A 26,510-nucleotide genomic window follows, 5' to 3' on the forward strand; every position below is an offset into this window, starting at 1 on the left:
TATAATAATATAAAATATTATGAAGTATTTTTCAGGGGTGAGATTATAAAAGGTGTAATAAAAAGTCAACCAAACATCATAAAATATACTGTACATTCACAGTTAAAACTGGCAAAGAAAAAACTAAATTGGTACATTTCATATTCACCCTCAATACAAGGCATCTGACATTTTCTCTATGATTTTAGTTTGTTTTTGTTTTCTGTTAGTTAAGCCTGATTTGCATTAGTATTCTTTATTTCAGTTAACTGAAATACCACCCCTCCACATCTAGCTTTAGATATTTGATCTAGTTTCAGTTAGCTGTAACAACCTTGGAGCCTCACCATATATGGAGAACTTGGAGAGATCTGGGAGCGTGTGTGTGCCAGTTCCATCTGCCGGGGTTGGCGTGGACATCATGACCGACCCCCCGTTGGGCCTCTCCTGCTCCCCGCTGGGCTGGCGCCTCTTCTCCGGGAGCTGGGGGGAGACGGGGAAGGTGGGCGTGGCGGGCGGCTGGGCGCTCCCCTGGCGGGACAAGGCCCCCTGCTCGTCGGGCGTGCTGTGACCGCTCGCCATCGGGCGGCGGGTCAACAAAGGGCTGGGAGGCACGGACACCCCGGCCATTTTGGGGCTCCGGCTGACGAGGGGGCTGCTGGGGGCTCTGTTGGTGTTGGCGGGCGGCGAGTGTCTGGCCAGCGCCGGGCTGGTTTGGCTGGTCAGGCGTCGCTGGAGCGCAGGGCTGGGCGGCGTGTTGGTGGCCACGGTGCGGTGCAGGGTGTTGGGGCTGCCGGGCACGGTGTGCACGCCCATGATGTTGACCTGGGAGCCCTCGGGAGAGGGGGGCCTGTGGGGATCGGCGTGGGAGTGGACGCCAGAGTCAGCCGGGCGACTCGGGGAGCCCATTCTTCTCCTGCGCACAGAAATGTGAATCAACAAACAAGTGACCAAAGGAAGAAAAACTGAATTCACAAGCTACGGTATGTACAAGCTATGTAATCTTAAATGCAATAACAATGCACAGTATTTTAGTGTTTTGCCAACTGGAGTCAATGAGCACCAATAGTTTTTTCTCAGCCAATGCTGAGAATGGGGTGGGTTAGGAGTGGTGGTGTTTGCTGTCTCAGGAGAGACTCAGCAGCCAACATATGTTATCTGTTTAGGACCAGACTGTCACTAAATTACAACTTTGTTCCAGGTCAGCTCGTTGGCTCCTAAGCTAAGAGCAAAGATGGTGCTGGTGCCAAAGAAAAACGTGACATCGTCTATTTGGGCATATTTCAGGTCCAAACCAGATGCAAAAGGTGAGCCCATAGATTACGTAGAGGATTTGCAAGAGTTAGGTGATGTTGACTATGGACAACATCACCTAACTCTACAGTACATGTAACCACCGATTTTGTTTGAGTCTCCAACAGCACCTACCTCTCAGGACTGTGGATGGGGCTACTGGAGGACAGCGGGGCATTGAAGGCTTGTACTCTTGAGTCTCCAAAAACGAAACGTGTATCTGAGGACACATAGCCACATCCAAGCTGTCAGCACAGGCTCAGTCTAACATACTGCACAACACTACAAGCCGTCAACATGTTGAATTGGAAGAGGTGGGATGCAATTATCGGGTTGTTTGTTGTTTGGAGAAAGTGAGTAAAAAACACATTCCCAAAACAAAAGCATTCTGCAGAAAGCTCTGTGGGAATGCATCACATGAAACCTGGGGATGCACGGTTGAAACGCTATGCATATTGGTTGCAGTGAGACACCAAAACAGCGGCATGGCTATAGACAGACAGTGTAGCCAGTGCGGCCTAAACAGCCTGCACTGGGGCCTGCCGTAACTACGCTATGCCACTGCACCAAAAACAAAGAAGAGTTAAGTCGTTATCTGCATTAGGACATTTTTGGGGCAACAGCCAAATGCAAAGTATTGTGTGTACGGTACAGTACGCTGTGTCTGTGTGCGACAGTCTGTGACGGGGCGGCACGTGCCGAATTGTTTCCATGGCAAGCGGGCCTTACCTTGCTCGCCGTCACTAGAGTCAGAGCCTGACGGCAGGAACGGAAGATAGAAAGCCAGAGAGGGAGAACAGATAGAATGCGTGGAAGAGGAGAACACAGGGAAGACATTCTTGAGCGCCACACGCAAGACTTGGAGGTGTATGGGAACAAATTAAAGAGCTTTGAAAAATAATAAATATTGTAGTTTGACGGGTTGTGCGATATTCTGCTATTTGCTATTTGTTGTAAGATGAAGTACTATATAGGGCTTAAATGGTTAAGCTTCAACTGCTTATTGTATGTGCATTTATTACATACTATAACCAGGCTTCATTTGCCCTGGGCAGAAGGTGATAAGCTTGAACCGATTGGTCAGCTGCCGTATCAGTCGTATGGATAACACGGTAGCTGACCAATCAGCACAAGCTAAAGTGCCACTGTGCACTCAATTGTACTGTAACTGCGAGCGACATTGCTGCAGAAGAAACTCAACTCGCCATGTCAAACACAGACGAAACTTTGCCTCCAAACACGGTTACCATGTGAAAAGTTTTGCAGAATTTATGGCTGAGAAGACAGTGCAGTTTATGCGGCTGGCAAAAATGAACCAAAACACAGAGTAGAATACAGCGACCTTTGGTGGTTCATAGAAAGGCTGCGTGATAGCGAGTCCGGCCGGCGGCTGCCATCAACATTGTTTTCAGCCAGTGCTCCCTCCCCACTCTGTTGGGGAATCCCAGCGGCACTAACATTTCGTTCACTAGACAGGGCAGTTCCTCGTTGACAGTAATGCTACCCTGTTTATTCAAATGAAAGTGTTGATCAAATGGGTTTTGTCTTCGTGAATAAATAATGATATGGTACTGTGTGATAAACACATCACGCGGCTCATCGTTGTCCTTTTTATCCTACCTCGAGCATGGCTGTATCAGCCCTTTCCAGCGGCTTGGGCTGATACCTAGGCCATCGGTTGGATAAGCTTGGGCAATGACAAACGATGATTTTATATATATATATATATATATATATATATATATATATATATATATATATATATATATATATATATATATATATATATATATATATATATATATATTCTGTATATATGTATACTCACATACGTACGTACATATATTTAGCTTTATGTAGACAGGACAGTAGAAAAACAGGAAACCGAGGACAGAGGGTGAAGGACATGCTATAAAGGTCTCAGGTTGGAACCCAACCAGAGATGTAGCGATAATCTACCAGCTACCAGCATGCATGAATAATATCCAGAGAGTCATGTTTTTATCCATTTTTATAATATTTCTTATGGTAGATGTTTCCAGCGCGGCAGTGACATCTATAGTACAACCCTTTTAGTTTTAATGTCACTCTGCGTGTGTGTGTGAGTATGAGTGTGAGTGTGTGTGTGTGTCTGTGTGTAAACTGACCTGATCCACCATCCTGATGTGGCTTCAGTCCCAGGGCTGAAAGTGGAGTGCTGGCCAACCCAGGAGGACCGCGAGCTAGAGAGAGAGAGAGAGAGAGAGAGAGAGAGAGAGAGAGAGAGAGAGAGAGAGAGAAAGACAGACAGAAAGAGAGAGAGAGAGAGAGAGAGAGAAAGATAGAGAGAGAGAGAGAGAGAGCAAGACAAGAGAGCAAGACGAGAGACAGCGAAAGAGACAGCGAGAGAGAGAGAGGCAGGAGAAAAAAGATGTACAGTGAAAAAGAGAAGGAAAAGGAGAAAATGTGATAATCAGTGTGTTAAATATTGACCAAAACATTGAATTAACGCACAGGTAGTACATGATTCTGATATGGTCATACAAGTCATGCATTTTGGGATGATTGAACATGCAAACAGCTCTGCACATTAACAACAATATGGTCGGATGTATTTAAAGGTTAGAAGGCAGTAAAGTATTTGGTGGACAAGACTGTAATACCTGATTTATACTTGGTTGTTGCTGTAAATATGAATAATTATTGTGTCTCTAAAATAGCAGCTTATTGCTACATTGTACATCGTGTCGGGCACCGGAAATGGCCGATCTACAAGCTCACACCACGTCACATTGCGCAACTTCGATGCGCGGCACCGGCATGCAACGCAACTAAGTATAAACCAGGCTAAAGACATGTATGGACCGGATCTATGATAGTATTTTATGGTTAGAGAATGACAGAATGGATGGATTCTGATTTTAAAGTGGCTCACTCACTACTTACAGACTTCCGATTAACAAAGCTCTCCTTGTATTTTGTATAGGTTTTCCTCCAAACCGCAAATCATGACCCAAAGTGTTTTTTTTTAATCAACTTTCTTTTCCCCCCCATTTCCTGCCCAATTTATTCATTGCCATTTCCCTCCATGTTTGTATAGTCCCTGTCACTGTCAACCTCTACTGTTTGGTATTGGGGAGGGTGTAGACAACCACATGTCTCCTCCAATACACATGGAGTGGCCAGCTGCTTCCTCGCAGCCACGCAACCGCGGCCAATTGTGTCCGTAGGAGCGCCAAGCTGGAGGCACTGTGGAGGAATCGAACCACAGTCTCCACGGTGGTGATCCAAAGTGCTTTTCTCCATCAGCTCTGATTTCTGGAGTCTGTGTCATTCTGTATAAGGAGTTCATTCCCAAAACTGACGAGTGCATGTGAACTGTGTGAGCAGCTAAGCCCGATTACGGGGCGGGGTTGTGAAATGTATGCTCTGTCGTGCGACACCGACTTACAATGAAGTCGTAGCTGCTGCTGCTGCAACAACAACCGTGCGTCTTGCAGACATCCAACCACAACCTCTATTGGATTCAAGGTTATTATAGTAGATTAAAACTATAAACTTATGGAATAACTGGAACTAGATTTGAATAAAATATTGTACTTAACTGATATGAAAATAACGAGGTTTTACAAAAAATACTATAACATTGTGTTAATACTAACTAAAACATAAGAGAAAATGTCCTTTGATTTTGTCACAGTCAATTTAATTCCCAGTCAATGAATCCTACCTATACAATCCTACATAAGCATATTATTTTGGGTGCATATAAAATCTATTTTGTAACTTTTTGGGTGTGCCAGTTTTCACTGTGAATATACTGTATACTTTTGGGGTTAGCGGTTTTATTACACAATACTTTTTGTGTTGTACAACTGTTTCATTGTACAATTAAAACATTAAAAATAAAAAATAAATAAATGAGAGGTCCTGCTTTAAAAACAAATTAAAACTAAATTCAAAACAAACAAAAACATGCATTATGAAAAATGCAAAACTATAACCACTTATTGCATTAGAGTTGGATGGTGGGATGGGTCAACGCACATGACGGTCGGTAGGTAGTGTGAATGGAGCTCATGAAACTAATGCTAATGACTGACTGGAGAGTTTTGTTCCAAAATCAGAAATGATTGTTATTATTCAAGATTAAAGCAAATTACGATAATCATTGCTAAATCCTGAATCCTGAAGAAACCACAGGTTCCAGTTGTGCTTTTTATGACATTTTTTAAGTGATCCTTTAGAATTTTGGAAGCAAACTCTCATTCCACACATCTTTGCCACTCACCAAATAACCAGCAGCACTCTAGTAATCAGTGCCACTTAAGGTGCCATGGAAGCGGGCACAACACAAGATGACAGGGATGGTTTTGGGGGAGCCTTACTGCAACAAGCGCGTGCGTTCAACTTGACTGACTGCAGGAGAGCGTGGACTACATCTGGGTTCTTATCTGAGATGGTCGTCTTTGACGATCGTCTTTGCAATCGACAGAATACGTCACTTTGGGGCGTGCTGAATAAAATGCTGTTTGTAAGTGAGTCTGTGTGCATGCCTGGGTGTATGTGTGCCTGTGAGCAAAGGTGAGGTTACTACTTCTGATCAGAGGCAGACAAGCCGAAGCCAATATGCTGTAGTAGATCAATGGAAATTTTATAGTTTTGTAATAATTATCTTCTATGCAGGTTTATCACATTGATATGTCTGTAAATACTTTTGGAAATAATACTTAAATAAGTTTGCAGTTTAATCTCAATACATTATTTGTACATTACATTCCAAAATGTTCATGTGCCATAACGTCAATAGAATGTAATAACGTCAATAGAAAAAAACAAACACAACACTGACTGTAAGTGAGTGGGAATAGAGTGGGCAGACCCACCCCATGCAAATACTCATGCAAATACATGCCAATGCATCGGCCCAACATGAGTGAGTGCTGCAGCTTATATAATGGAAATTGTGTGGCCTCTCCAGATCATATATGTTGGCATGCCACTCAGCAGTGCGGATGTTTTCTCAAATCGCCATCAATACTGTATGATGTCATCAGATGTCATGTCATGATGTCTTGCCGTTAATAGACCCAGTCTCGTTTTTTTCACTCCCTTGGTGCATTCATCATAATAATTAAGCTCGCAACGCATCGCATTGTGGCGCATTCACTTTGCGATGAGTCGTGATGTATAATGAGCTTGTTGATCAGCAATTTTGTAATTCAAAAATAAAATACGATATTTAGTTTTTGAAATTAATACAATACCCCAAAATATGGAAGCCAGGGTTAATGTGGTTAACAAGAGACAAGACATTTTGGAATGTAGTGCGGTTCAGGTTATAGTAGTGTACGTGTTGACCGTGTCAGTGGTATTTGAAGTTCTCTGCCTGCACGGTAAGGTGAACTTACACACGTTGAAGTAAGGGGTCTGTGGTGAGACGGGGAAGGCAGGGGTCAGAGGGCAGTGCTCACCACCGCTGCCGAAGAACTGACTGTCAGCCTCGTCTTCATCAAAAGCCTCCCGGTAGCTGTGGATGGGTCCCTGCACAGATACATACACACAGATGCGCGGACATGGACAAACGGATATTGGGAAAACACGGGGGCCAGGGTTGACGACAGAGAGGGGACAGATGAGAGGATGACACGTGTATTCACACGTGGAAACAGTTTTTGAAACAAAAGCCTGGGCAAATGACATAAATGTAATCCACAATATCCACCAGTAAACAGTTTAACCCAATAAAAAGTCATTTTAGATTGTAGCTATATATAGCAACTCTTAGGATTTAGAACAGTGGTTCTCAAAAATAGCATATATCTGCTATTTTTTTTACATTTTTGAAAAATCTTGAAAAAGTGTTTTGAATATATATATATTTTTTTGTAACACGAAAAATATCTTCAGATGGGGGGTCCGAGGCCAAATACATATCATTTTGGGGGTCCTTATTTGGCATGAGTTTTAGAACTTCTGATTTAGAAGGCATTCGTAGTATTGGCCTCAGGTCTTAATGGGTTAAGTAATGAACTACTGCAACCACTGAGGAAAAAAGCCACTGAATTACACTGAATCTCCTTTCTCGTTTTGGTACAATTTTATTTGTGGCAGTATTGCTTTGCTGCTATGCTTCATTACTGGGACAATTAATCTGGCCAACAGCAAACGAGGGATTTCTCTGAATGCAAGTGAAGCAGAGGCACTCCGGTAACTGTGGTCCACTTTATTTCTATTACCAAGCGCTTCAGCAAAGCCCCGCAAGAGCCAGGAGTAGATTAAGGACATTTATCATTTTAAAGACAGGTCAATAGATCTGTGATTGGTCCAGACATTTGGAGACTTAACAATTTAGACCCTCTAGACTTAGTAAACTGGACTTGAGTTGTCTCTGTACTTTTTTCTGTGTACACCAAATCACTTCGGCAAAAATAGCCGATCTACAAGCTCAAACATGTCGCGTTCCGACGCGTTGTGAGCTTGTAGATCAGCTATTTTTGGCTAATGTTCGCCCCAGAATATGAATGCTGGGCTTCAAGTTGTTAATTGGATGTTGCAGTTCAGTACTTTGTTATTAACCCATTAAGACCGGGGACGCATCTGCGTCTCATTTTAAGATTTCTTTGGGCTATTCAAAAATAGCAGATCTACAAGCTCATAGCGCGGCACCGAGTGCCGCGCTACGAGCTTGTAGATCTGCTATTTTTGAAAAATCTTGAAAAAATATTTTCCAGATTTTTTTCAAAAAACTGTTGAGATTTAGATTTTTTTTAAGAATCGCCTCAGGTCTTAATGGGTTAATCCAAGCCTCGTTGCTTATAATGACTTATACAGCTATGATGTCTGTCTATTTTTTTTATCTTCACCTTATTATTGCTGATACTGAATGGATTTTGTCTACCCACAAGGGAAATATGTCTTTATACTGTACCAGGAAAAATTCTCAGTGTTACTTTAACTCTGCTAGTGTACTTTTAATGTTATACTTTTACTGTGTAATGACATCTTCAAATGGATGTAATTAAAACTGCTAAACTACGGCTACATAACACTTCAAGTCAATAATAGAGGGACTGACACACTGAAAGCATCCGTGTCATTTTAGTTGTTACTATATATCGTCACTGCCGGGCAGAAACCTCTCATTTCCAAGTTTTTTTGTAAATGAAAGCCCTACTTCATCATACAAGAGTGTCACACAAAAGTAGTGAAAATAGTTGATCTACAAGCACACAACGCCTTGCAATGCGAGGCGTTGTGCGCTTGTTGATCGGTTATTTTCACTATTTTAAATTGTTTTAAAAATAATGTTTTAAAAAAGGAACGGTTTAGGACAAAACATTATGATAATTTGAATCAAAAAATACATTTCTGAAAACTTTTCAGAAAAGGTTAGGATTTAGAAGGTGTTTTTAGAATTGGCCTTGGGTCTTAATGGGTTAAATCATGTCCAGTGTCCCTTCTTCTGGTCATTGTGCCTATGTACATGTGTTGTGTACCTCTCTGGGCCTCCCCCCGGGGTTTAGGGACAGTGTTTTGGTGAAATCTGTGGAATGGACCCCTGGGCCTGTGTGGATCGAGGAGGATTCCTCGTGACCGCTCTGGTACTGCCCCTCACTGGTGGTCCGACGTCGACCCGTCTCCTGAGTTACCTCTGGGGTCATGCCCCTGGAGCGAGATCCTAAAAACAACCAGAGAAAGACATTTAGAAAAGTCAAGAATTCCGACGGCCGGGAGTCTGACCGGTGGATTTGGTAGACTGTAATAGAAAAAAAATCACCTGTGTATGCGTTAATATGTGAAGGATGATGCCATGAGCAAGGCAGTTATAAATAGGCACAATAGGCACAAATATTGTTATTTGAAGTGCGGATGTTTTCTCAAATAGAATAGCGTATTTGACCTTGGCGCTCTGTTCTTTTTCGGTGCCGTGGTACAGGCCTATACTGATACAGTAAATAGCAGAACAGAATGTTGAACACAATATTATCTCCACTATTTCAGTACTTGTTTACCTCAGTATTTGTTTTGGCATGACCGCATAAGTAACTACTGCGGTTGGAAGTGATATGTGGTGGATAAAAAAAAGGCATGCTTCCAATAAAATGAACAGCATGAGGCAGAGATAAGTTAGAGAAGTTAGAGGTCAGAAAGAGAGAGGAGGGAAAAAAGGAACAGAGAGAGAGACAGATAAGAGAGGGAGAGCGAGACGGGTGAATGGGGCAGAAAGAAAAGAAGAAAAGGAGGTGAAAGAGGAAACAAGGCGAGAACAATGAGGGAAGGAAGGACAAATACACAGAGAAAAATAAAGGTGCCAACTGGTTCACGAAAGAACCTTTCAGACAAAGGTTCTTTACAAAACCCTTAACCCACTTAAACCCTAAATACTTCATCGACCAGTGTCTCCCAGAGTGTCTGTACTTGATCCGCTCCTTTTAGACCCTCTACACCAAATCACTTAGTCAAAAATAGCTTATCTACAAGCTCACAACACATGGCAGACACTAGGTGGGGGCTGGCACTTGGGTTTAAGTGGTTAAATGTACCTCAAAGAACCATTAACCCCACAAAAAAAGGTTATCTAGAACCATATGAGGAACATGAAGAACCATTCACCAAATAAAACGGTTCTTTAGCAGGTGATGGTTCTTTGTGGAACCATGTAGCCTTTAAAGGAACCGTTATTTTTCTGTGTGTACTAGTAGCCGAGATGCAGGAGCGACGTGGGTGAGGAAAGAGGAGAAAGGCGAAGGAGAACGACAGAAATAGACGAGAGGGGGGGGGGGGGACCAAGAGGGACAGATTGAAGGAGAATGGATGCAAAACGGTGCCAGTGGACACAAACCAGAGAAGGAATAAGAGCGGTGGCGGTCAGACTGTTGCGTGGTCATACTTTCGCTGATGCCCCGGATGCGAGCGTTGTACTCTGCCACCCGGTGGATGGGAGGAGGGGAGGAGAAGGAGGTGGTGAAGAAGGAGGAGGAGGAGGAGGAGGTGTAATAACAGGAGGAAGGTGAGGGAGGTGCAGAGGAAGAAGCAAATGGCGTGAGGGCAGGGTAATCCACGTGGCAGCGGAGGAGGAGGAGGAGGGAGGATGGATCAACAGAGATCGAAACGAGAGAAAAAGGGAAAACAGACAGAAATGAAAGTCAAAACAAAATGTGAATCAAGATGAGTCAGAGCGGATGATTTGTTTTCGGTGAATTTTAAATAGAAAATGCCTTGATGGAGTTTTAGGCTTGATAGTATATATATATAGGCTTGTGAAAAGGTCACATTAACTTCTATGACATAACAAAAAGATATTTGACTCGGAACAGGAAAGCACCTTTATCTATAACAGCGATTCTCAACCTGTGGGCCGCGACCCACTGGTGGGCCATGAAGATATTACAAGTGGGCCTGCAAATAATTGGCAAAACAATATGATTTTTATTGATAATATAGCATTAATATTAATAATAATAATGTTAAAAGAATAAAGTCATGGTATTTCATTGTGATACTGATGAATAGGAACGACATTAATTGTTCTTTAAAATAAACTGGAAGTGCACGCAGGCGCAGCCCACCCATCTGAACACTTAACGTTAATGGTCAGACGGGTGGGCTGCGAATGCTTTCGAGATTTTCAAGTGGGCCCTGATCCAGTAAAGATTGGGAACCACTGATCTAGAATAGTCACAATGATTATGACCTAGAGGAGGACAATATATCTCCACTGGGCGGCGCCAGAGAGCAGGAGGTGGTGTTGAATGCAGACAATGCATGGAACCTGGAAACTCCACAAGCACGGCTATTCTTATTCTCATGGCGTCTCCACTCTCACAGACTCTGCCTTATTTTAGACTACGGCTAATCATCAGGTCATGGCTCTTTTCTATGGCACGACAATCCCATGATGATTGTATGACGCATAACAAACGAAAAGCGTGAGCTATATTTGACCTGGGATAGCAAAATGTGCCCACAAACTGAAAGTGACGCTCCCACTGGAAAATGCAGCTGATGACATGACGATTTGTCCTGTCCTATCATCTATGACTTGTGTTTGACATTTGTTTTTGTTTCACTGTCACAAAGTAGATTAGCCACCTAAAGTAAAGCACAATAACTATGACTAATGTTTGACCCCATATTAAACCTATAGGTCACTGACTTCCTCTTGAAAGTACAGTAGGCTATATGAAGAATAGGATGCATTCATTGCGACCAACACACAGCCAACATCCTTAGTGATTAATTTCACTCAAGAGTCTGTTTTTTACACTCTCAAGTTAAATGAACACTCAGGACTCCACTGAACTGTATTTAATGTCCTCCCTTACTCAAACTGACCAGTAATATCACACAAGAGGTGTCGCTCTGCACCGACATGCAAGGAATTCAGTCTGTCAGTCTGCCCCCCCCCCCTAGTCATCTTACCAGCGATGCGTTGAGCCACCAAGCCTTCCAGGTTCAGGTTCTCGTCTTCGGCATCCTGTTCCTTGGGCACGGGGGAAGAAGAGGAGTCCTTGGGCTGGGGAGTGACTGTGGGGAGTGGGGAAGGCGAGGCGCTGTAGCCTCCGGGGTAAGGGGAATGGCCCTGGGGGTCCGGGGACACCCCTCCGCTTGGGTAGGAGCTTGAGGGCTTCGCCGGGACCTGCTGCCCGTACGCGGGTGAGGGCTCGGTGGCGTAATGTGGGGCCGCCTGTCGCGCGTGGAGGTAGGGCTCTGGGGTGTGCGTCGGCGTGGTGTTGGAGGTGTTATAGACGGCGTTGGGTCGGTGGGTGATGTACGCCGCGTGGCCTAAGGAGTTGGAGCTGTTCCCGGACCCCGAGGTGCTGTAGCCGTGGATGGCCGTTTCCGCCTGGTAGGAGGGACGGGCCAGCGTCTGGGAGAAGGGCACCTGGGACTCGGCGGGGTTGTTCTCCCCCGTCGGGGCGCTGTGGGACTTGCACATGTGGGCGTGGATGGGGTCCAGGTCCAGCATGAGCATGTTGAGGGCCTCGATGGACTGCTCGATGTCCCGCTGCGAGGCCGGGGTGGGGAATTGGGGCAGGCTGTGGGTGGACGCGAGCGGAGGGCCAAAGGGATCGTCGGGCAAGCTGTGCTGGTGCCAAGCGTTGAGGCCCCTCTGGACGGCCTCGCGGCTACTGGTGCTCCTCTCGGGTGCCCGGGGCATCAGCTTGACGTTGGACTCGGGCTGCGAGTGGTACATTCCTCCGCCGTTCTGGTAGCTGGTGAACCCTCCCTGCAGTGTGGCGGAGTCCATGCTCCGCTCGGGGCCGGCGGCGGCCGTTCGCATGCCGTGCACGGGCATCTCCGCTAGTTTGTCCCCGAGGGCGCTTCTCTCCAGGTAGGGACCGTCGTTCTGCAGGCTGACGAGCGTCTCGCACTGATAGTAGAGCTCCGCCGGCGTGCCCTGACCGTCCAGGGACGAGAGCGTGCCGAGGGTGCCCAGGCTGTCGACGCTGTTCCCTTCCCCTCCCTGGCTGTTGGGCAGCTCGTCGTCAAGGATGTCCGTCTCCCGCGCGGGGGCTCCGACGAGGCGCGTGTGGGCCCCGTTGACGTGCACTTGCGCCGGGACCAGGTGCCGGACACCACCCCCTGGGCTGGTGTTCGCCAGGTACGCTTGGCGCTGCGCGGGTGCTTCCAGGCCACTCAGAAGCTGGTCCAGCTCCCTCTTCTCGTGGGGGCTGAGTGAGGGCGGGACCGCCGCCTGCTGGCCGTGGTCCACCCCGCCCTGTCGCGGCTGGCTGTGTGGCTCGTCCGCGGTCTTGATGGAGGCAGTCGAGTTCCCAGAGTCGCTGCTCACGTTGTGGTCGTCGAGATTGGTGTGTCCGCCGCCAGTGCCGGCCTGAGTCTGCTCGGAGGCTTGCAGGGGGTGGCTGCAGTTGGGATGTGGGTGGGGGCGCTCGGCGTTGGTCAGGTTGTTTTCTTGGACTGGTAGGCCGTTGATGTTGACCACTCCCTCCAGGGAGTCTTTCTTGCGGACCCGAGCATACAGGCTTCCATCAATTGGGCCCTGGGTGTGAGCAACATCTGGAAGAGGGAGACACGGGTAGACGTTTACAAACTGTGCTTCAGTGTTTTCAGGGCACGACAGATACATTTGAAAAAAGAAAAGGATACATGAGGCTGACTGACAGAGGTTAGTGACAATTATAAACTGAACCAGGCTCATTTCAAGGTATTGTAATCGGTCATGTCTGTCTGGCGAAATATTTTTAATGTTTTTAATGTTCCTTGGGTGATCCTCTCCAGGTGATTATCTTTTGGTGCATGTCACACCACAACTAACAAAAAACGCATGGGTTCCCAAGGCTACACCACAACAAACTACAGTAGATGGTGTCAGGAAGCCATTATAAGAGGAACTTTGCTGCTTTTTTGCTGCAGAAGAGGGTTTTTGCATCCTCTACCGATTCTACTCTTGTCTGTAATGATGCTTTTTGCTAAAAGCATCATCACCCGAATCATCCCTTGAAACAACTGCATCCCTAACTCTCTCTCCCTGGGGTTCACCACCATACTGTAGCCCGGTCTCAGCTGAAAAACTAGCCCTGCCTGGACGACTATTTATAGTCTATTTGCGGGGCTCCGAGCCCCTGTCACGTTGCGTCAGCAACACTGACCCATGTGGCTTTGACGTGAGCCAGGGAGTGTCCCCACCCCCGGCCCGGAACAGCTGGGTTTCCTGTGATAAAAGGAAACCGCTGGTCAGTAGACCCAGACCAGTGGTTCCCAAACAGTGGGTCGGGACCCAGGTTTGGGTCGCGGACCAATTTTTATGGGTTGTGTGTAAATATCCCCTATTTTTCATTTTCTACGGATATTCATTTATTTATTTCAATAGTATGTCCTAAATACAATTAAAACATCTAATAATTTCCATAAATACATTTAAAAAACCTTTAAGAAGTAGTGAAAATAGCAGATCCACAGAGCTTGTAGATCTGCTATTTTCACTAGTTTGGGTCCCGGGTCCCGGTCACGCCTAATTTCTCTTTTGGGTCTTGAGATAAACCACTGGAATAGAAGACCCAGATTGCTGACTCACATTAGCCATGTCAGATTGACCACATTTAAAGTATAACTTTAAAGGGGCTACACCATGAATTTCATTTTTTTTTAGGTTTTTAGTATTTTTTGGGCTCCCCAGTGTCTCTTGTACCCAATTTTTTTTTTTTTTTTAACATTCAGTCATTCATGCTCATTTCATGGATTTCCTGAATGGGCGTGTCTGAACAGGCCATTTCAGAATGGCTGTGCAAGTGATGTCACTTGCACTTATTTTGCATTGACGATGGCCAGACAGAATTGCTCAGTAGCTCCTGCCCAATAGGACGTTTTGGTATTGCAGCTGAAAAAGCTTGGAATGACAGACAGTCAGATTGTGAGAAAAAATATCTGGATGTTTTTTAGGCTTACAACCTGTTTAAAACGTATTAGGGGGCAATATTTATATATAATATATATTTTTTTAATTCATGGTGTAGCCCCTTTAAAAGAAGTGAAAATCTTTCCGTGACAGGTTGTCCAGGCTCCCTCTGCCTGGAATGAACTTCAAAAAGCTCTTTCTTTTTGTCTTTTATCACTTTATATAGATGATTTCAAAAGTCTAATTGTAGGCATGCTTAACCAGATCTTACTCGAGTAAGTGACTACCTGGTAAAATAAAGATGAAATAAAAATGTTGTGTAACAGTGATTGATTGCTATTATGTCAACTCATGCTTGTCATGTCATATTGACCCCATAACTATCTTAAACAACATTAAAAGAGTACTGTCCTATGAACCTACAGCAGTTGTGCTTGATGCTGTTGCCCGTTGTATTGTACTATAATTGAGTATTCCTCAGAAACTATTAAATTAACAACAACATTGGATGTTGGAAAACAAACCTAGAACACTGAAAATGATCCATCTAGGGGTGATATAAGTGCACAGAAACTGAGTGATGATTCTTACATGTAGCCAAGCAAGTTCTGTTTCATCACCCCTGATTTAATGCCAGGCTGTCCATTAATAGACAGGCACTCTCCCTTCCACCTTCTGGCAGTTATGACCTGGCAACATGAAATACTGATTTCCTGCTCCAATAACCACATCCACCCTTTATACTTAGTTGACCAGGGTCCCCCACGACTCTATAAGTGGACCACTCCTTGTGAGCTTATAGATCCTCTATTTTCACCAACTGTTCACCCGAGAACAGGGACGCTAGGGTTCAGGTGGATAAACAACGAGAAGTAAAACCAAACCACGCTTGACTCAAAGAGCCAACAACAACAACCCATAACAACCTCTTTAGTTCTAACCCAAAAACTTGAATCCAAAGGAAACTTTACCAATTTTGGACCTAAATCCCATTGTTCTGATATGATAATATAGTGTGGGAAACACTATCCTATGACTTCTGTGTATTTCTCTACGAAATGTTGAGGTTGTGAAACAACATGACATACATATTATCAACTAGATAGATAGATAGATAGATAGATAGATAGATAGATAGATAGATAGATAGATAGATAGATAGATAGATAGATAGATAGATAGATAGATAGATAATTAATCCCGAAGAGAAATTCAGGTATCCCATAGCTCATACAGGCATACAGTAAGGTTAGTTAAAAACACAGCTAAAAAAAAGGGGGCACAGGTTAAAACTGACAAATAAAAAAATATACTATGAATAAGCATAAAAAGCATTAAAAAGGTGTCACTGTGGTTAATAATGCTTTGTTATTACATATACATTATATTATCTGCAACTAAAACTAGTGGTCCAGTTCATAAGCCTAGCTGCACAAGCTGGTGCAGGTAGACCCATAAAATAACTAAAAACTATTAGTCCAGTTCATGAGCCTAGCGGCTGGTCATGGAGTTAAAGAGCCTAATTGCTGTTGGGACAAAAGTGTTGAAATAGGTAAAAAAAAAAATCAGCAAAGTTTCCCTCCACGATAATTGAATCTAGTTTGTTTTAATGCAGTTTAATAATGCAGAATGCTGCAACACTGTTTCCTTATCTGATTTCACCCTTGTGTTGCGCTCTCATTGGCTGCAAGCTTGTATGCTGCAATGTTTACATTCGCATCAAGAACCTAATAAGACAATATGCATTTCGCCTATCAGATACACATTTGAAAAGTGATACTAGGTGACCGCGGCCTGTCTCATGTGACGGAAGGCCCAAATAGATGGCTCCCCGGGGACAGATGGTGGATCACTCCAAGCTCTGCTATTTCAGAGCCCATGTCAACAAGCCCGCAGACATGGTGGCAACCAGAGAGAGAGAGAAAGAGAGACTACCGCAGGCACCGCGTCTGAAAACAAAGTGACCCTGTTGTATCATTAATAAATGTTTGACACAGAGAGCTAACAATGTAGTTGACAGCACACAGGCACACACTGACATGTCTTGTCTAAGCATTCATATTGAACATACATTCATTAGAGAAGTAATATTAATTTGGAACAGAGTTTAAATTGTGAATTCTGACTATACAGTAGATCATAATATTGATTTTCCTGCTGCTGTCTTCCGAAGAACTTCTACCCTGATATCATTCCATTCACATGCCATCCCAACCCAAACAAAAACATTCTCCTTACCGGCTTTTCCCTTCTCTCTCTCTCTCTCTCTCTCTCTCTCTCTTTACAAAAATCCCAAATAGAGTTTGAGATGATCAATATTCCGTCCTTTTCACTCCATTCAAGACCGAAGGATCAAAGAAAGTACTTTAAAAACCCAACAGAGTCCAGCGCTAGAATCTAGGAGGAGGTGCTGTTGCCAGTTCAGTGACTGAACTTTTCTGTGGTTCCCATCTCTTTCCTGATACATATCCTCCTCTCATCACTGCACATGTGCTGTGGGCTACACGGCGAGGTGGTTGTGGGGCGGGGCCCTTCCATTCCACCAGCCTCTGACGTGTGGGGTGAGCTCGCAACTCTGGAATCTGCCCTCTTCCCGGCAACAAGGGGAGTGGTGACACACCACTGGCTGGCCAACGTTTGAAATGAACTACTGTCCATCTATCTGCCACACTCCACTGTCCATCTGCCCTGCATGCACTCATGTAGTGACATCACAAGGGGATCCCCTATTTTGGTATCCCCCTCTTCCTTCATTGAGACAGATATATACTGTATATTATTAATATAAGAGATATCAATATAAAATGTATATGAATATAAAACTATAAATTGACATAAAGGTAAGGTATTAAACAAATATCTAATACAGAATAAGTATAAATATATTTATTCTGATTTATACACTGGTGTCGCACAACGAAGAAACAAAAGCTCACGATACGTTGTGAACTTTTAAATTGGCAATTTTACATGTGCGACAAAACGCGCAATCAAATATAAATTAGGCATATACTCTTCTGCTGAGCCCCATCATTTATTCATTGTCTCTCTCTCATCCACATTTTCTCCGGACCTTCACTCTTTCCTCTTCTTTCAAACTCTTTCACACACATTCTTTCTCTTTAACACACGCACGCACGCACGCACGCACGCACGCACGCACGCACACACACACACGCACGCACACACACACACACACACACACACACACACACACACACACACACACACACACACACACTTTAACTTTGTATTCATATCCACTTAAAGGAGAGCATACAAGGACACACATATTGAAGGTACAGTTATGGTTACATTCACAAAATCATAGCATAATGTCTTCATGATACAATAAGCACGTCACTCAGTACTCTATGGGTATAACTAAGTAACAGCGTCTCAGCCACACACACACACACACACACACACACACACACACACACACACACACACACACACACACACACACACACACACACACACACACACACACACACACACACACACACACACACACACACACACACACAGGGTCGTAGAATATAGGGAATGCCCTTGTTCTCCTTTATGAAAGATGATCATTTACACTGAGCTTTCCACGACTCAACTTTGCATGGACAACACTTTCCAGTTGCGGTTAATTCCCCCCCCCAAAAAAAAGGACACTTCTGGGAATCATGAAAAAAATTACATCTGATGTAACGACTCGTAAAGGAAAGGGCACGAGACAGAATCAAAGTCTAAAGGAAACCTTGCGGGCAACATTTCTCAAGGACTTGCCTCAGCAGACACCAGTGGTAGCCCAGAATCAGGTGGATTCTATTATGAACAGTTCATTGTGCTGCTGAAGGACACTTCAAAGGGACACCTGGCGCTTGACAGAAATAATTAGCACAGGGGTCAACCCTGCGACCTTTGGGGCAACGAGGCATTCCCCTCCAAACGGCTAGAGCATGCCCTATCCTTCAAAGAGGCTTGACAAGTGGAAAACTCAAAAGCAAGAAAAGACAGAAATTCAGAGGAACGAGTGACTCACAGACCAGAGTAGGAATCTCCCCCGAACTAAAATCTCTCACCTCCTTAAAGAACTTCCTTGCTATTTTTCTCGCGTGGACCTACAAGAAGGGGGCCCATAATTCTCCGGACTCAGAAAGGAAGTAGGCTGCTAAACAACTTGGGGCATGGCAGGAACTCACTAAACGAGCATCATAAGGTCGCGACCTTCACATTTGCCTCACACTTTTGGCATGCGTATTAAGCCGGGCTGTTAGGGGATAGTCATGCATGCCTGCATGGGTTAGTGAGCAATGCGGACGTGCGCACACACACCTTGCAAATAAAACGGGAACAGACGGAGAGTTGGAGGTTCCAGGTGTAAAACGTACAGTAGATATTTCTTTTCACCTTTTAGAGTTCACTAAAGCAATAAGTCACACGAGGCTGTGGTTTTCGAACAGCTAACAGGGCGTAGTGAAGCACAACGTGGAGTGCAGCGCTTCCGACCCTAACCTCTTAGCTGTTTTTCAAATCACGGTAAACCACAGCCTTCAGTGGCTTATTGCTTTTATATCATGGTTACCAAGCATGGCAACATGAAAATCACAAGTCAACTGCTTGCACAAACACGGAAGTTGCTGAGCAAAAGCATGAAAGATACTGACAATTTATGCTAAAATTGCTTGATTTAAAGTGATTTGTCAGTAAAACAGCTTGTTTTACTTTTTTAACCTAAGACCTGCTAATGTCTTCCAAATCCCAACAGTTTTCTGAAAAACGTATGTTTCTATATATATATTCTATATATTATATATATTCTCAAAATAGTTTGTTCCAGGGACCCCCCAGGAGCCAAGATTTGAGTTAAACATGTTCGCTATGAGCTTGTACATCTGCTATTTTTGAATAGCCAAAGTGTAAAATAATGCTTTTTAGCTCAAATAAAAAAATGACACAGATGTGTTGCAGGTTTTAATGGGTTAAAAAGTGATGCATTTGTTGTAAAACCTACAAGAATGGTGAATGTGAATCTTGTAACACATTACACCGGGATTCAGCCAATCAGAATCAAGGACTGGAACTATCCATTTTAGAATGTCATTTTTACACTTTGAGTCCTTTTACAGTTTTACAATTTAGGCATTTAGCCAATGCCATTATTTAAAGGGGCTTACATGTAAAACAAAGGGCACTTTGGCAGGATGCATGGCTGTGTCTATGCACAGATTGCCTATTGTGGGGATTAAACATGTGACTTTTTTTAGTCTCTAACCACACTTACACTCCGGAACGCAGCGCAGAAAGAATCTGCCTGGCTTCGAAGAATTATTCCCATAGCCTACATGTGGTTTTGGATGCAAACAGAGTCATAAAGTAATGCCTTACAGTGGCTGCTGTTCTCAAGGGCTACTGTACCAGTAAGCTATTCCCAGCACAGCCCTAAAATAGCGGGTGAAAAGTTATAGTAGCATGTACAAATAACCATTAGTCATCTGAATGGAAAAAATAGCTTGTTGCTGTAGTGAAGAAATAGTCACGGCAAACCTGAAATTAGACTTGATTGGTTACGTCTGCATGGCTAGCCCTGAGCAAACAGCTCTCTTCACAAGTACAGTAATGTAAAACAACAAGCTGTCAAGTTACATATCTAATATTATATTACGACTAACTGAGCAGAACTTGCAAACCTAAGGAGGGGTTAATCCAGCACAAATGGGACAGTACTGCTAGACACTGTAGATAGATATTGATGGATCAATCAAGGTAGATATGATCATTTTGCTATCTGTACTTTGCCAGCTGACAAAAGGCTCCACCTGGCAAAGAAGAGTATCTCTCCTCTGTCTGTCCCTCTCTGTGTGTGTGTGTGTGTGTGTGTGTGTGTGTGTGTGTGTGTGTGTGTGTGTGTGTGTGTGTGTGTGTGTGTGTGTGTGTGTGTGTGTGTGTGTGTGTGTGTGTCTCTCTCTCTCTCTCTCTTTCTCTCTCTCACACACACTCACACACATTGATTCACACCTGTCCATTCTCTGTATTCTCTTGAGTGACAGGTGCTGCTCTCATGAAAGTGCCTGAGGCATAGCTCAAACAATGCCATGTGCTCTCTTTCTGACACACACACACACACACACACACACACACACACACACACACACACACACACACACACACACACACACACACACACACACACACACACACACACACACACACACACACACACACACACCTGCTTCTTGCTTGTATATTCCTTTGAATTGACTGGCGTGTGTGTTTAGGAGCCAAGACAGCCGTAAAAACAGCCTTTAACTGCGATAACACAACCATTAAAACCCACCGGTGCTTAGTGGTTCCTAAATAGACTGTATCTTAGAACCGCTAAAACCAGTAATGTACCAAATGTATGAGCAGGGATTCACGATGTCCCACTCAGTGCACACATATTTCTTCTCAAGTAAGGTACTGTCATGTTAAAGAGGCAAAACACAGTGCATATGCGCACGCACATACTGTACAGTAGAGTCTGATTTCAAAATACAAACTGAATGTCACTTTTACACCATTTGAACAAAGTGAAAGAATGTTTTACTCTCTGAGAGTATAACTGTCTTGATTCCTCATTACGTACAGGACTGTCACGATTACACATTTAAGTTGACGATTAATTGTCACTCAAATAATTGTGATTAACGATTTATTGTGCGTTTGGCAATGAACACTGGAACATTATGAAGCCTTTTAGTGTAGGCTTCGTAACAAAAAATTGCACAGGGCAGATAGTATGACAAATAACTGAAATATGCAAAGAAATTACTGACATATTTAATAATTTTAAGCATGTAAAAATAGCAGAAATGGTTGATCTACAAGCTTACAACGCGTCACGAAGTGATGCGTTGTAAGCTTGTAGATCAGCCATTTCAGCTTTTTTAATATTTGAAAATGTGTGACAAATTTCCAACATGGAAACGATTATGCAAACATCATTGCGATTATCTCAAATAATTACGATTAGACGATTATGTAATAATTGTGAGAGGCCTAATTACGTACGTACTTTAAATATCTACAAAAGAGCCTTACGTGTCTGCTTGATAACTTCAAACCCTTTGACATTACATACATACTGTAGGACTCGGGACAAAATTCCTCCAGCCTAAAGAGGCAGTTTTACAGGTAACTTAATCCTGGGTTGACAGCAGCCAGGTTACAACACTTTGCTGTGATCCGTACCCATCATCATGTGTTGGTCGCATTCCAACTCTGTACAGTCGCTCTCTATTGAGAGTGTCCGCGAAATAGTAGCGACGCACTGACTGCGGAATTCCGGTGCCGATACGGATGCTTCCTAAAATAACAATTTGACCGATATCTGATGTTTCTTCGTTATAAAGAATTACGATTTTAAAGTCTTTTAATCTTTTACTGAGCACAAATCCAATCATACACTGTATACTTATTACTGTATACTTAACAACAGAATGTCATCTTATTTGCAGATACACAGATGGCAGTCAACAAGGCGAGTATCGTATATAGGATGTATGTTGTGTGCTATTGTTCATTATTGATGGTATTTTTGTAACCTTAAAGTACTTATATTTACTCTGTCTCTGTACCTTAACTGCCGTGCTGCCCCTGGTGACTGAATTTCCGCCTCGGTATCAATAACGGCCGCTCTCTGTCCGTCTGTCTATCTATCGGCCGATACCGATGTTCGATTCATCTGTACATTCCTACAACATAGACCTCAAATGTAAATGTGTACAATCTACTACAATCATGCATTGTGTGTTTAGAAGAGCAGGGTGAGAGAATAGAGATCTTCACTCTGCAACACTGAGACTATTAACCCTAACCTCAGATTATTGTCGCCAGAATGACTTTCAAACGTTCCTTCTGTACGGTAAATTAAGAAGTGATGAAACACACACACACACACACGCACACGCACACGCACACACACACACACAGTTTTGTCAAAGGCTGCGTTAAAGTCCTCTTTAATCCTGACTAAAAAAAAAAGTTTCCAGTGGCTTTGATGGTGGACTTGACACGCTTACAGTGGGACACTGTGACCTCATAAAATGTCGAAACCTGTTAAGGAAAACACACACGTAAATATAGACCACACTCAGCATTTTACATGTGTGATAAAACACACCCTGCGTACGTGCATCACTCATTTAGAGTTTGGAGAGGTTTAACAGACCTGGTGTATGGTTTCCTGTACCGTATGCCTGCCCCCCCCCCTCCCCACACACACACACACACACGCACAAGATGGGACTATTAACCAGTTTCACTGTTAACCACGATTTAAAACATTACAATTAATTAAACATAAACGTATGATCACAAAAAATTTAAATAAATATCTACTCAGGTCCAAAAGAAATATAGAACTGAAATCGTTATTTTGTAATAAAGTTGAAGAGCCTTGCAGATCGAGGTCCTGCAGCCTATTGGATGTTTAAACATGTCGATTTTATCGATTAAAGAGATAAATATTTTTAGTTGTATCTATTATTTTGTATGTATTATTTGGCTACTGCATTATTTGTGTTTTGAAAGGGAGCAATGGTTAAAAAAAGAAACGTTTACAAATGCCCATGTGATTTTATACTATCCATAGTGTTGTGGAATAAATATATGCGTAATAATCGTGACAATTGTGAAACTGTGATTATTTCTCTTTCGTACCATCAAAATCCAACACGCATGTGCGTTGAAAACTGCCTAGTTTTGACTTATATGTTGTCAAGTGACTAGAACATTAGGAGTCACACACACACACACACACACACACACACACACACACACACACACACACACACACACACACACACACACACACACACACACACACACACACACGCACACACACACACACACGCACACACACACACACACACACACACACACACACACACACACAAACACAGAGTGATGTCATTGTGCCATAAGGAGTATCTCTCAGCATGATCTGCCAATCACCTTTATGGCTTTCATATCATCGTGACGACGGCCAGTCTGCATGCCAGTGGCGGAGAGACTGACTGACAACTCACTGAACTTGGGTTTCGCTCGCGCTCGCGTGCATGTGTGTGTGTGTGTGTTAAGGAGAGAATGGTACAGGGGGAAATAGATACAGAAAGAGAGAGACATAGCAAAAGAAATAGACGATGTAATGTAACTGCAAAAAGTTTCGCGACCACTCACAATCAACAATAGCCTCTAATTGTGTGCAAGGTTCAGAAAGAATTCAACTAAAACAAAAAGATCACCTGCACTCAGTTCAAGTCCATTAAGGAAATAACATTTTCTGGCATGGGCAGCACAGCAATCGGACTTGTTTCGGCGTGAGCCTTCCTGAAGCTCATGCCGAAACGCGCCCGCTTCGGACTAATAGACAGATAAGAGAAAGAGACAGAAAGAGAGATAGAGAGTGAGTGTTAAAGGATAAGAGGAGAAAGTAAGAGGTTGAGGTCGAGAGAGGGAGGGAGAGAGATAATCAAAGGAAAGAGGCACAGAGAGAGGAAGAGAGAGATTAAGTGAACGAGTGACAGTCAATCACTGACAAAGAGGTGTTGTGACTGGCATATGAGTCACAACTGTGTGAGCGTCTATATTTCGCCCGTCTGCCTGTCTGTCTGTCACCACGTCCGTCACCGGGGGTCCAGCTGTCACCATCACGGGTCCGTTTTTACACACCAGAGTTAAATGAACACTCAGGATTTCGACCAGAGCGCCATGATGAGTGTCTGTCTGAGAGATACAGTATAGCTTTCACAATGATGTCATCGGTCTGTCCGTCCCTCTGTCTGTCCATCCCTCTGTCTGTCTGTCTGTCCATCCATCCATCCCTCCATCCATCCGTCCGTCTCGCTGTCCCAGTTGTTTGAGTGACATAGATACAATGTCTGTCTGTCTGTCTGTCTGTCTGTTTCTATTGGTCACTCAGTCTGTCTGACTATGCATCCATTTGTCTGTCGTTCTGTCTGGAGGTGTGAGCAGACAGCATAAAAACACGTCTGTGTACCAGACATTTGTCTGGGTGTGTGTCTTTGTGTCTTGCATACTGATGTCATGTAAATCTGTCGCACACCATCAGCTCCTCTGAGGGCTTGGGTCCTCTAGTCACCCTGGAAGGTGTAAGAATAAATGCTCTCTCACAGTGCCATACTCAGTGGTGTAAAGTAACTAAGTAACATTTACTCAATTAAGTTCTGTACCACAGTATAATTTTGAGGTACTCGTAATCAAGTATTTCCATTTTACTATATGCTTCTACTGCACTATAATGTGGAGGGAAATGTACTTTCTACTCCATGCCATGTATTTGATACCTTTAGTTACTGGGAGGATTGAGACTAATAGTATAAAATATTATATAAATAAACAAGGATGAATTATTATAGATCAAGATAAAGTAAGTCAATGACGATAGGGGGAAGGGTGCAGTAGGTGTCACAAACTGCCCAGCAGGATATAAAGTTAAAATAAGCCCTTTGCACTCTGTTACTTTCATGTCCTACGACCTGGGATTCGAACCCGGGTCTCCTGCTCAAGTGCTGAGTTTTTTTAACACTGATCAAATAGAGCCTGTCTGCTTGCTCAGGGGAGACATTTCAATTTTGATCTTCAGGAAGTACCACTTGTCAACCAGTGGTCCCTGGACTACATGTCTCAACAGAAGAGCAGGGAGACCTAATACAACCACCGCAATTGTGCAAATTATATTGCATTAACATACTCTACCATACAGATTGGTCAAAATAAAAATGTATTTGCAAAAAAGTGACATAGTGTAGCTTTGACTATACATTAATGCCTCAGTAATTACAGTATAACAAAATAAAGTCATATACTGTATTCTGAACTGGGCCATTCTTTAGTAATTAAACTTTTGATGTTTTAAGTATAATTTGATCCAAATACTTGTAAGTACTGTACTTCTATGTTCTACTTTCTGAGTACTTCTTCTACCACTGACAACACTCCTAACAAAGTCTTTTGCTGAAACTGTGACTGGAAGCAAAAAACAAACGAAAGAAACTGCACTTTATCATTGTCTCTTTAATGATATTTTAAATTTCTCTTTTATTTTAATTTATTTTATTTTATTCCTTCTATGCTTTATTTCTCTCTTTAAATGCCTATTTTTGGAGATGCGGTCATGTTAGAATGATCCACAGCACGGGTAAACAGAGCCAAGGCCACTGCATTAGAAATGTAGGAGGGGGTTGCATCTGTCACATCAGACCTACTGATGACATACATAGACCATAAATCGGGGTTAATACTGGGAGTCTAAACCTGGGGTGAGGGGTTTAGGCGAACCAAGGGAGGGAGGGGAATGTGGAGGGTTGTGGGGGGTGGCAGTAGAAAAATTGGTCAAAGGTATACATGGTGTGAATGTATTTTGTTAAATTTTAAATAAAATTGTTCACCAAAAAAAGATTCTTGTTGTTGAAATGTGTGGGAAAAGTACTCACATTTTTCACTTAATTAAAAGTATCAATACTGCAGTACAGAAATACTTTATAGAAAAACTGTTACAAGTAAAAGTCTAGAATTAAAAATTCACTTGAGTAAAAGTGCAAAAGCACTGGTATCAAAATGTACAAAGTACAAAAGTAGAAAGTACTCATTATGCAGAATGTCCCATTTCATAAGTTTTCAAATGTATAAAATGTATAAAAATCTTTTGAAAATAACAGATCTACAAGCTCACAATGCGCATTGTGAGCTTGTAGATCGGCTATTTTCAAATGGCCGAAATGTGTATATACTGTAGGGCTGAAGTGGTTAATGTGTTTTGTAATAATAATCAAAATCTACAAAGTAACTACTAAAGTTTTCATATAATTGTAGTGGAGTAAAAGTACAATATTTGCCT

At 43.2% G+C, this 26,510-nt stretch overlaps 1 protein-coding gene across 2 annotated transcripts in view; it reads right to left on the reverse strand.

Moving 5' to 3' along the window:
* The window catches only part of LOC311040927 (tensin-1-like), a 135,358-nt gene that overhangs the window by 9,423 nt on the left and 99,425 nt on the right, over window positions 1-26,510 (reverse strand). Inside the window, exons 18-25 of one of the 2 annotated variants that reach the window (XM_084051351.1) lie at window positions 11,677-13,275; window positions 10,097-10,177; window positions 8,751-8,932; window positions 6,663-6,795; window positions 3,420-3,494; window positions 2,002-2,028; window positions 1,408-1,492; window positions 327-895 (exon numbers count right to left, since the gene is read on the reverse strand). In XM_084051351.1, the coding sequence (XP_083907477.1) occupies window positions 327-895; window positions 1,408-1,492; window positions 2,002-2,028; window positions 3,420-3,494; window positions 6,663-6,795; window positions 8,751-8,932; window positions 10,097-10,177; window positions 11,677-13,275 (2,751 nt within the window). The remainder of the gene's footprint in view (window positions 1-326; window positions 896-1,407; window positions 1,493-2,001; window positions 2,029-3,419; window positions 3,495-6,662; window positions 6,796-8,750; window positions 8,933-10,096; window positions 10,178-11,676; window positions 13,276-26,510) is intronic. The other variant, XM_084051352.1, reaches the window with a different exon arrangement.

This window comes from Gymnoscopelus microlampas (genome assembly GCF_963454915.1).
Source record: "Gymnoscopelus microlampas genome assembly, chromosome: 24".
Lineage (NCBI taxonomy): Eukaryota > Metazoa > Chordata > Actinopteri > Myctophiformes > Myctophidae > Gymnoscopelus > Gymnoscopelus microlampas.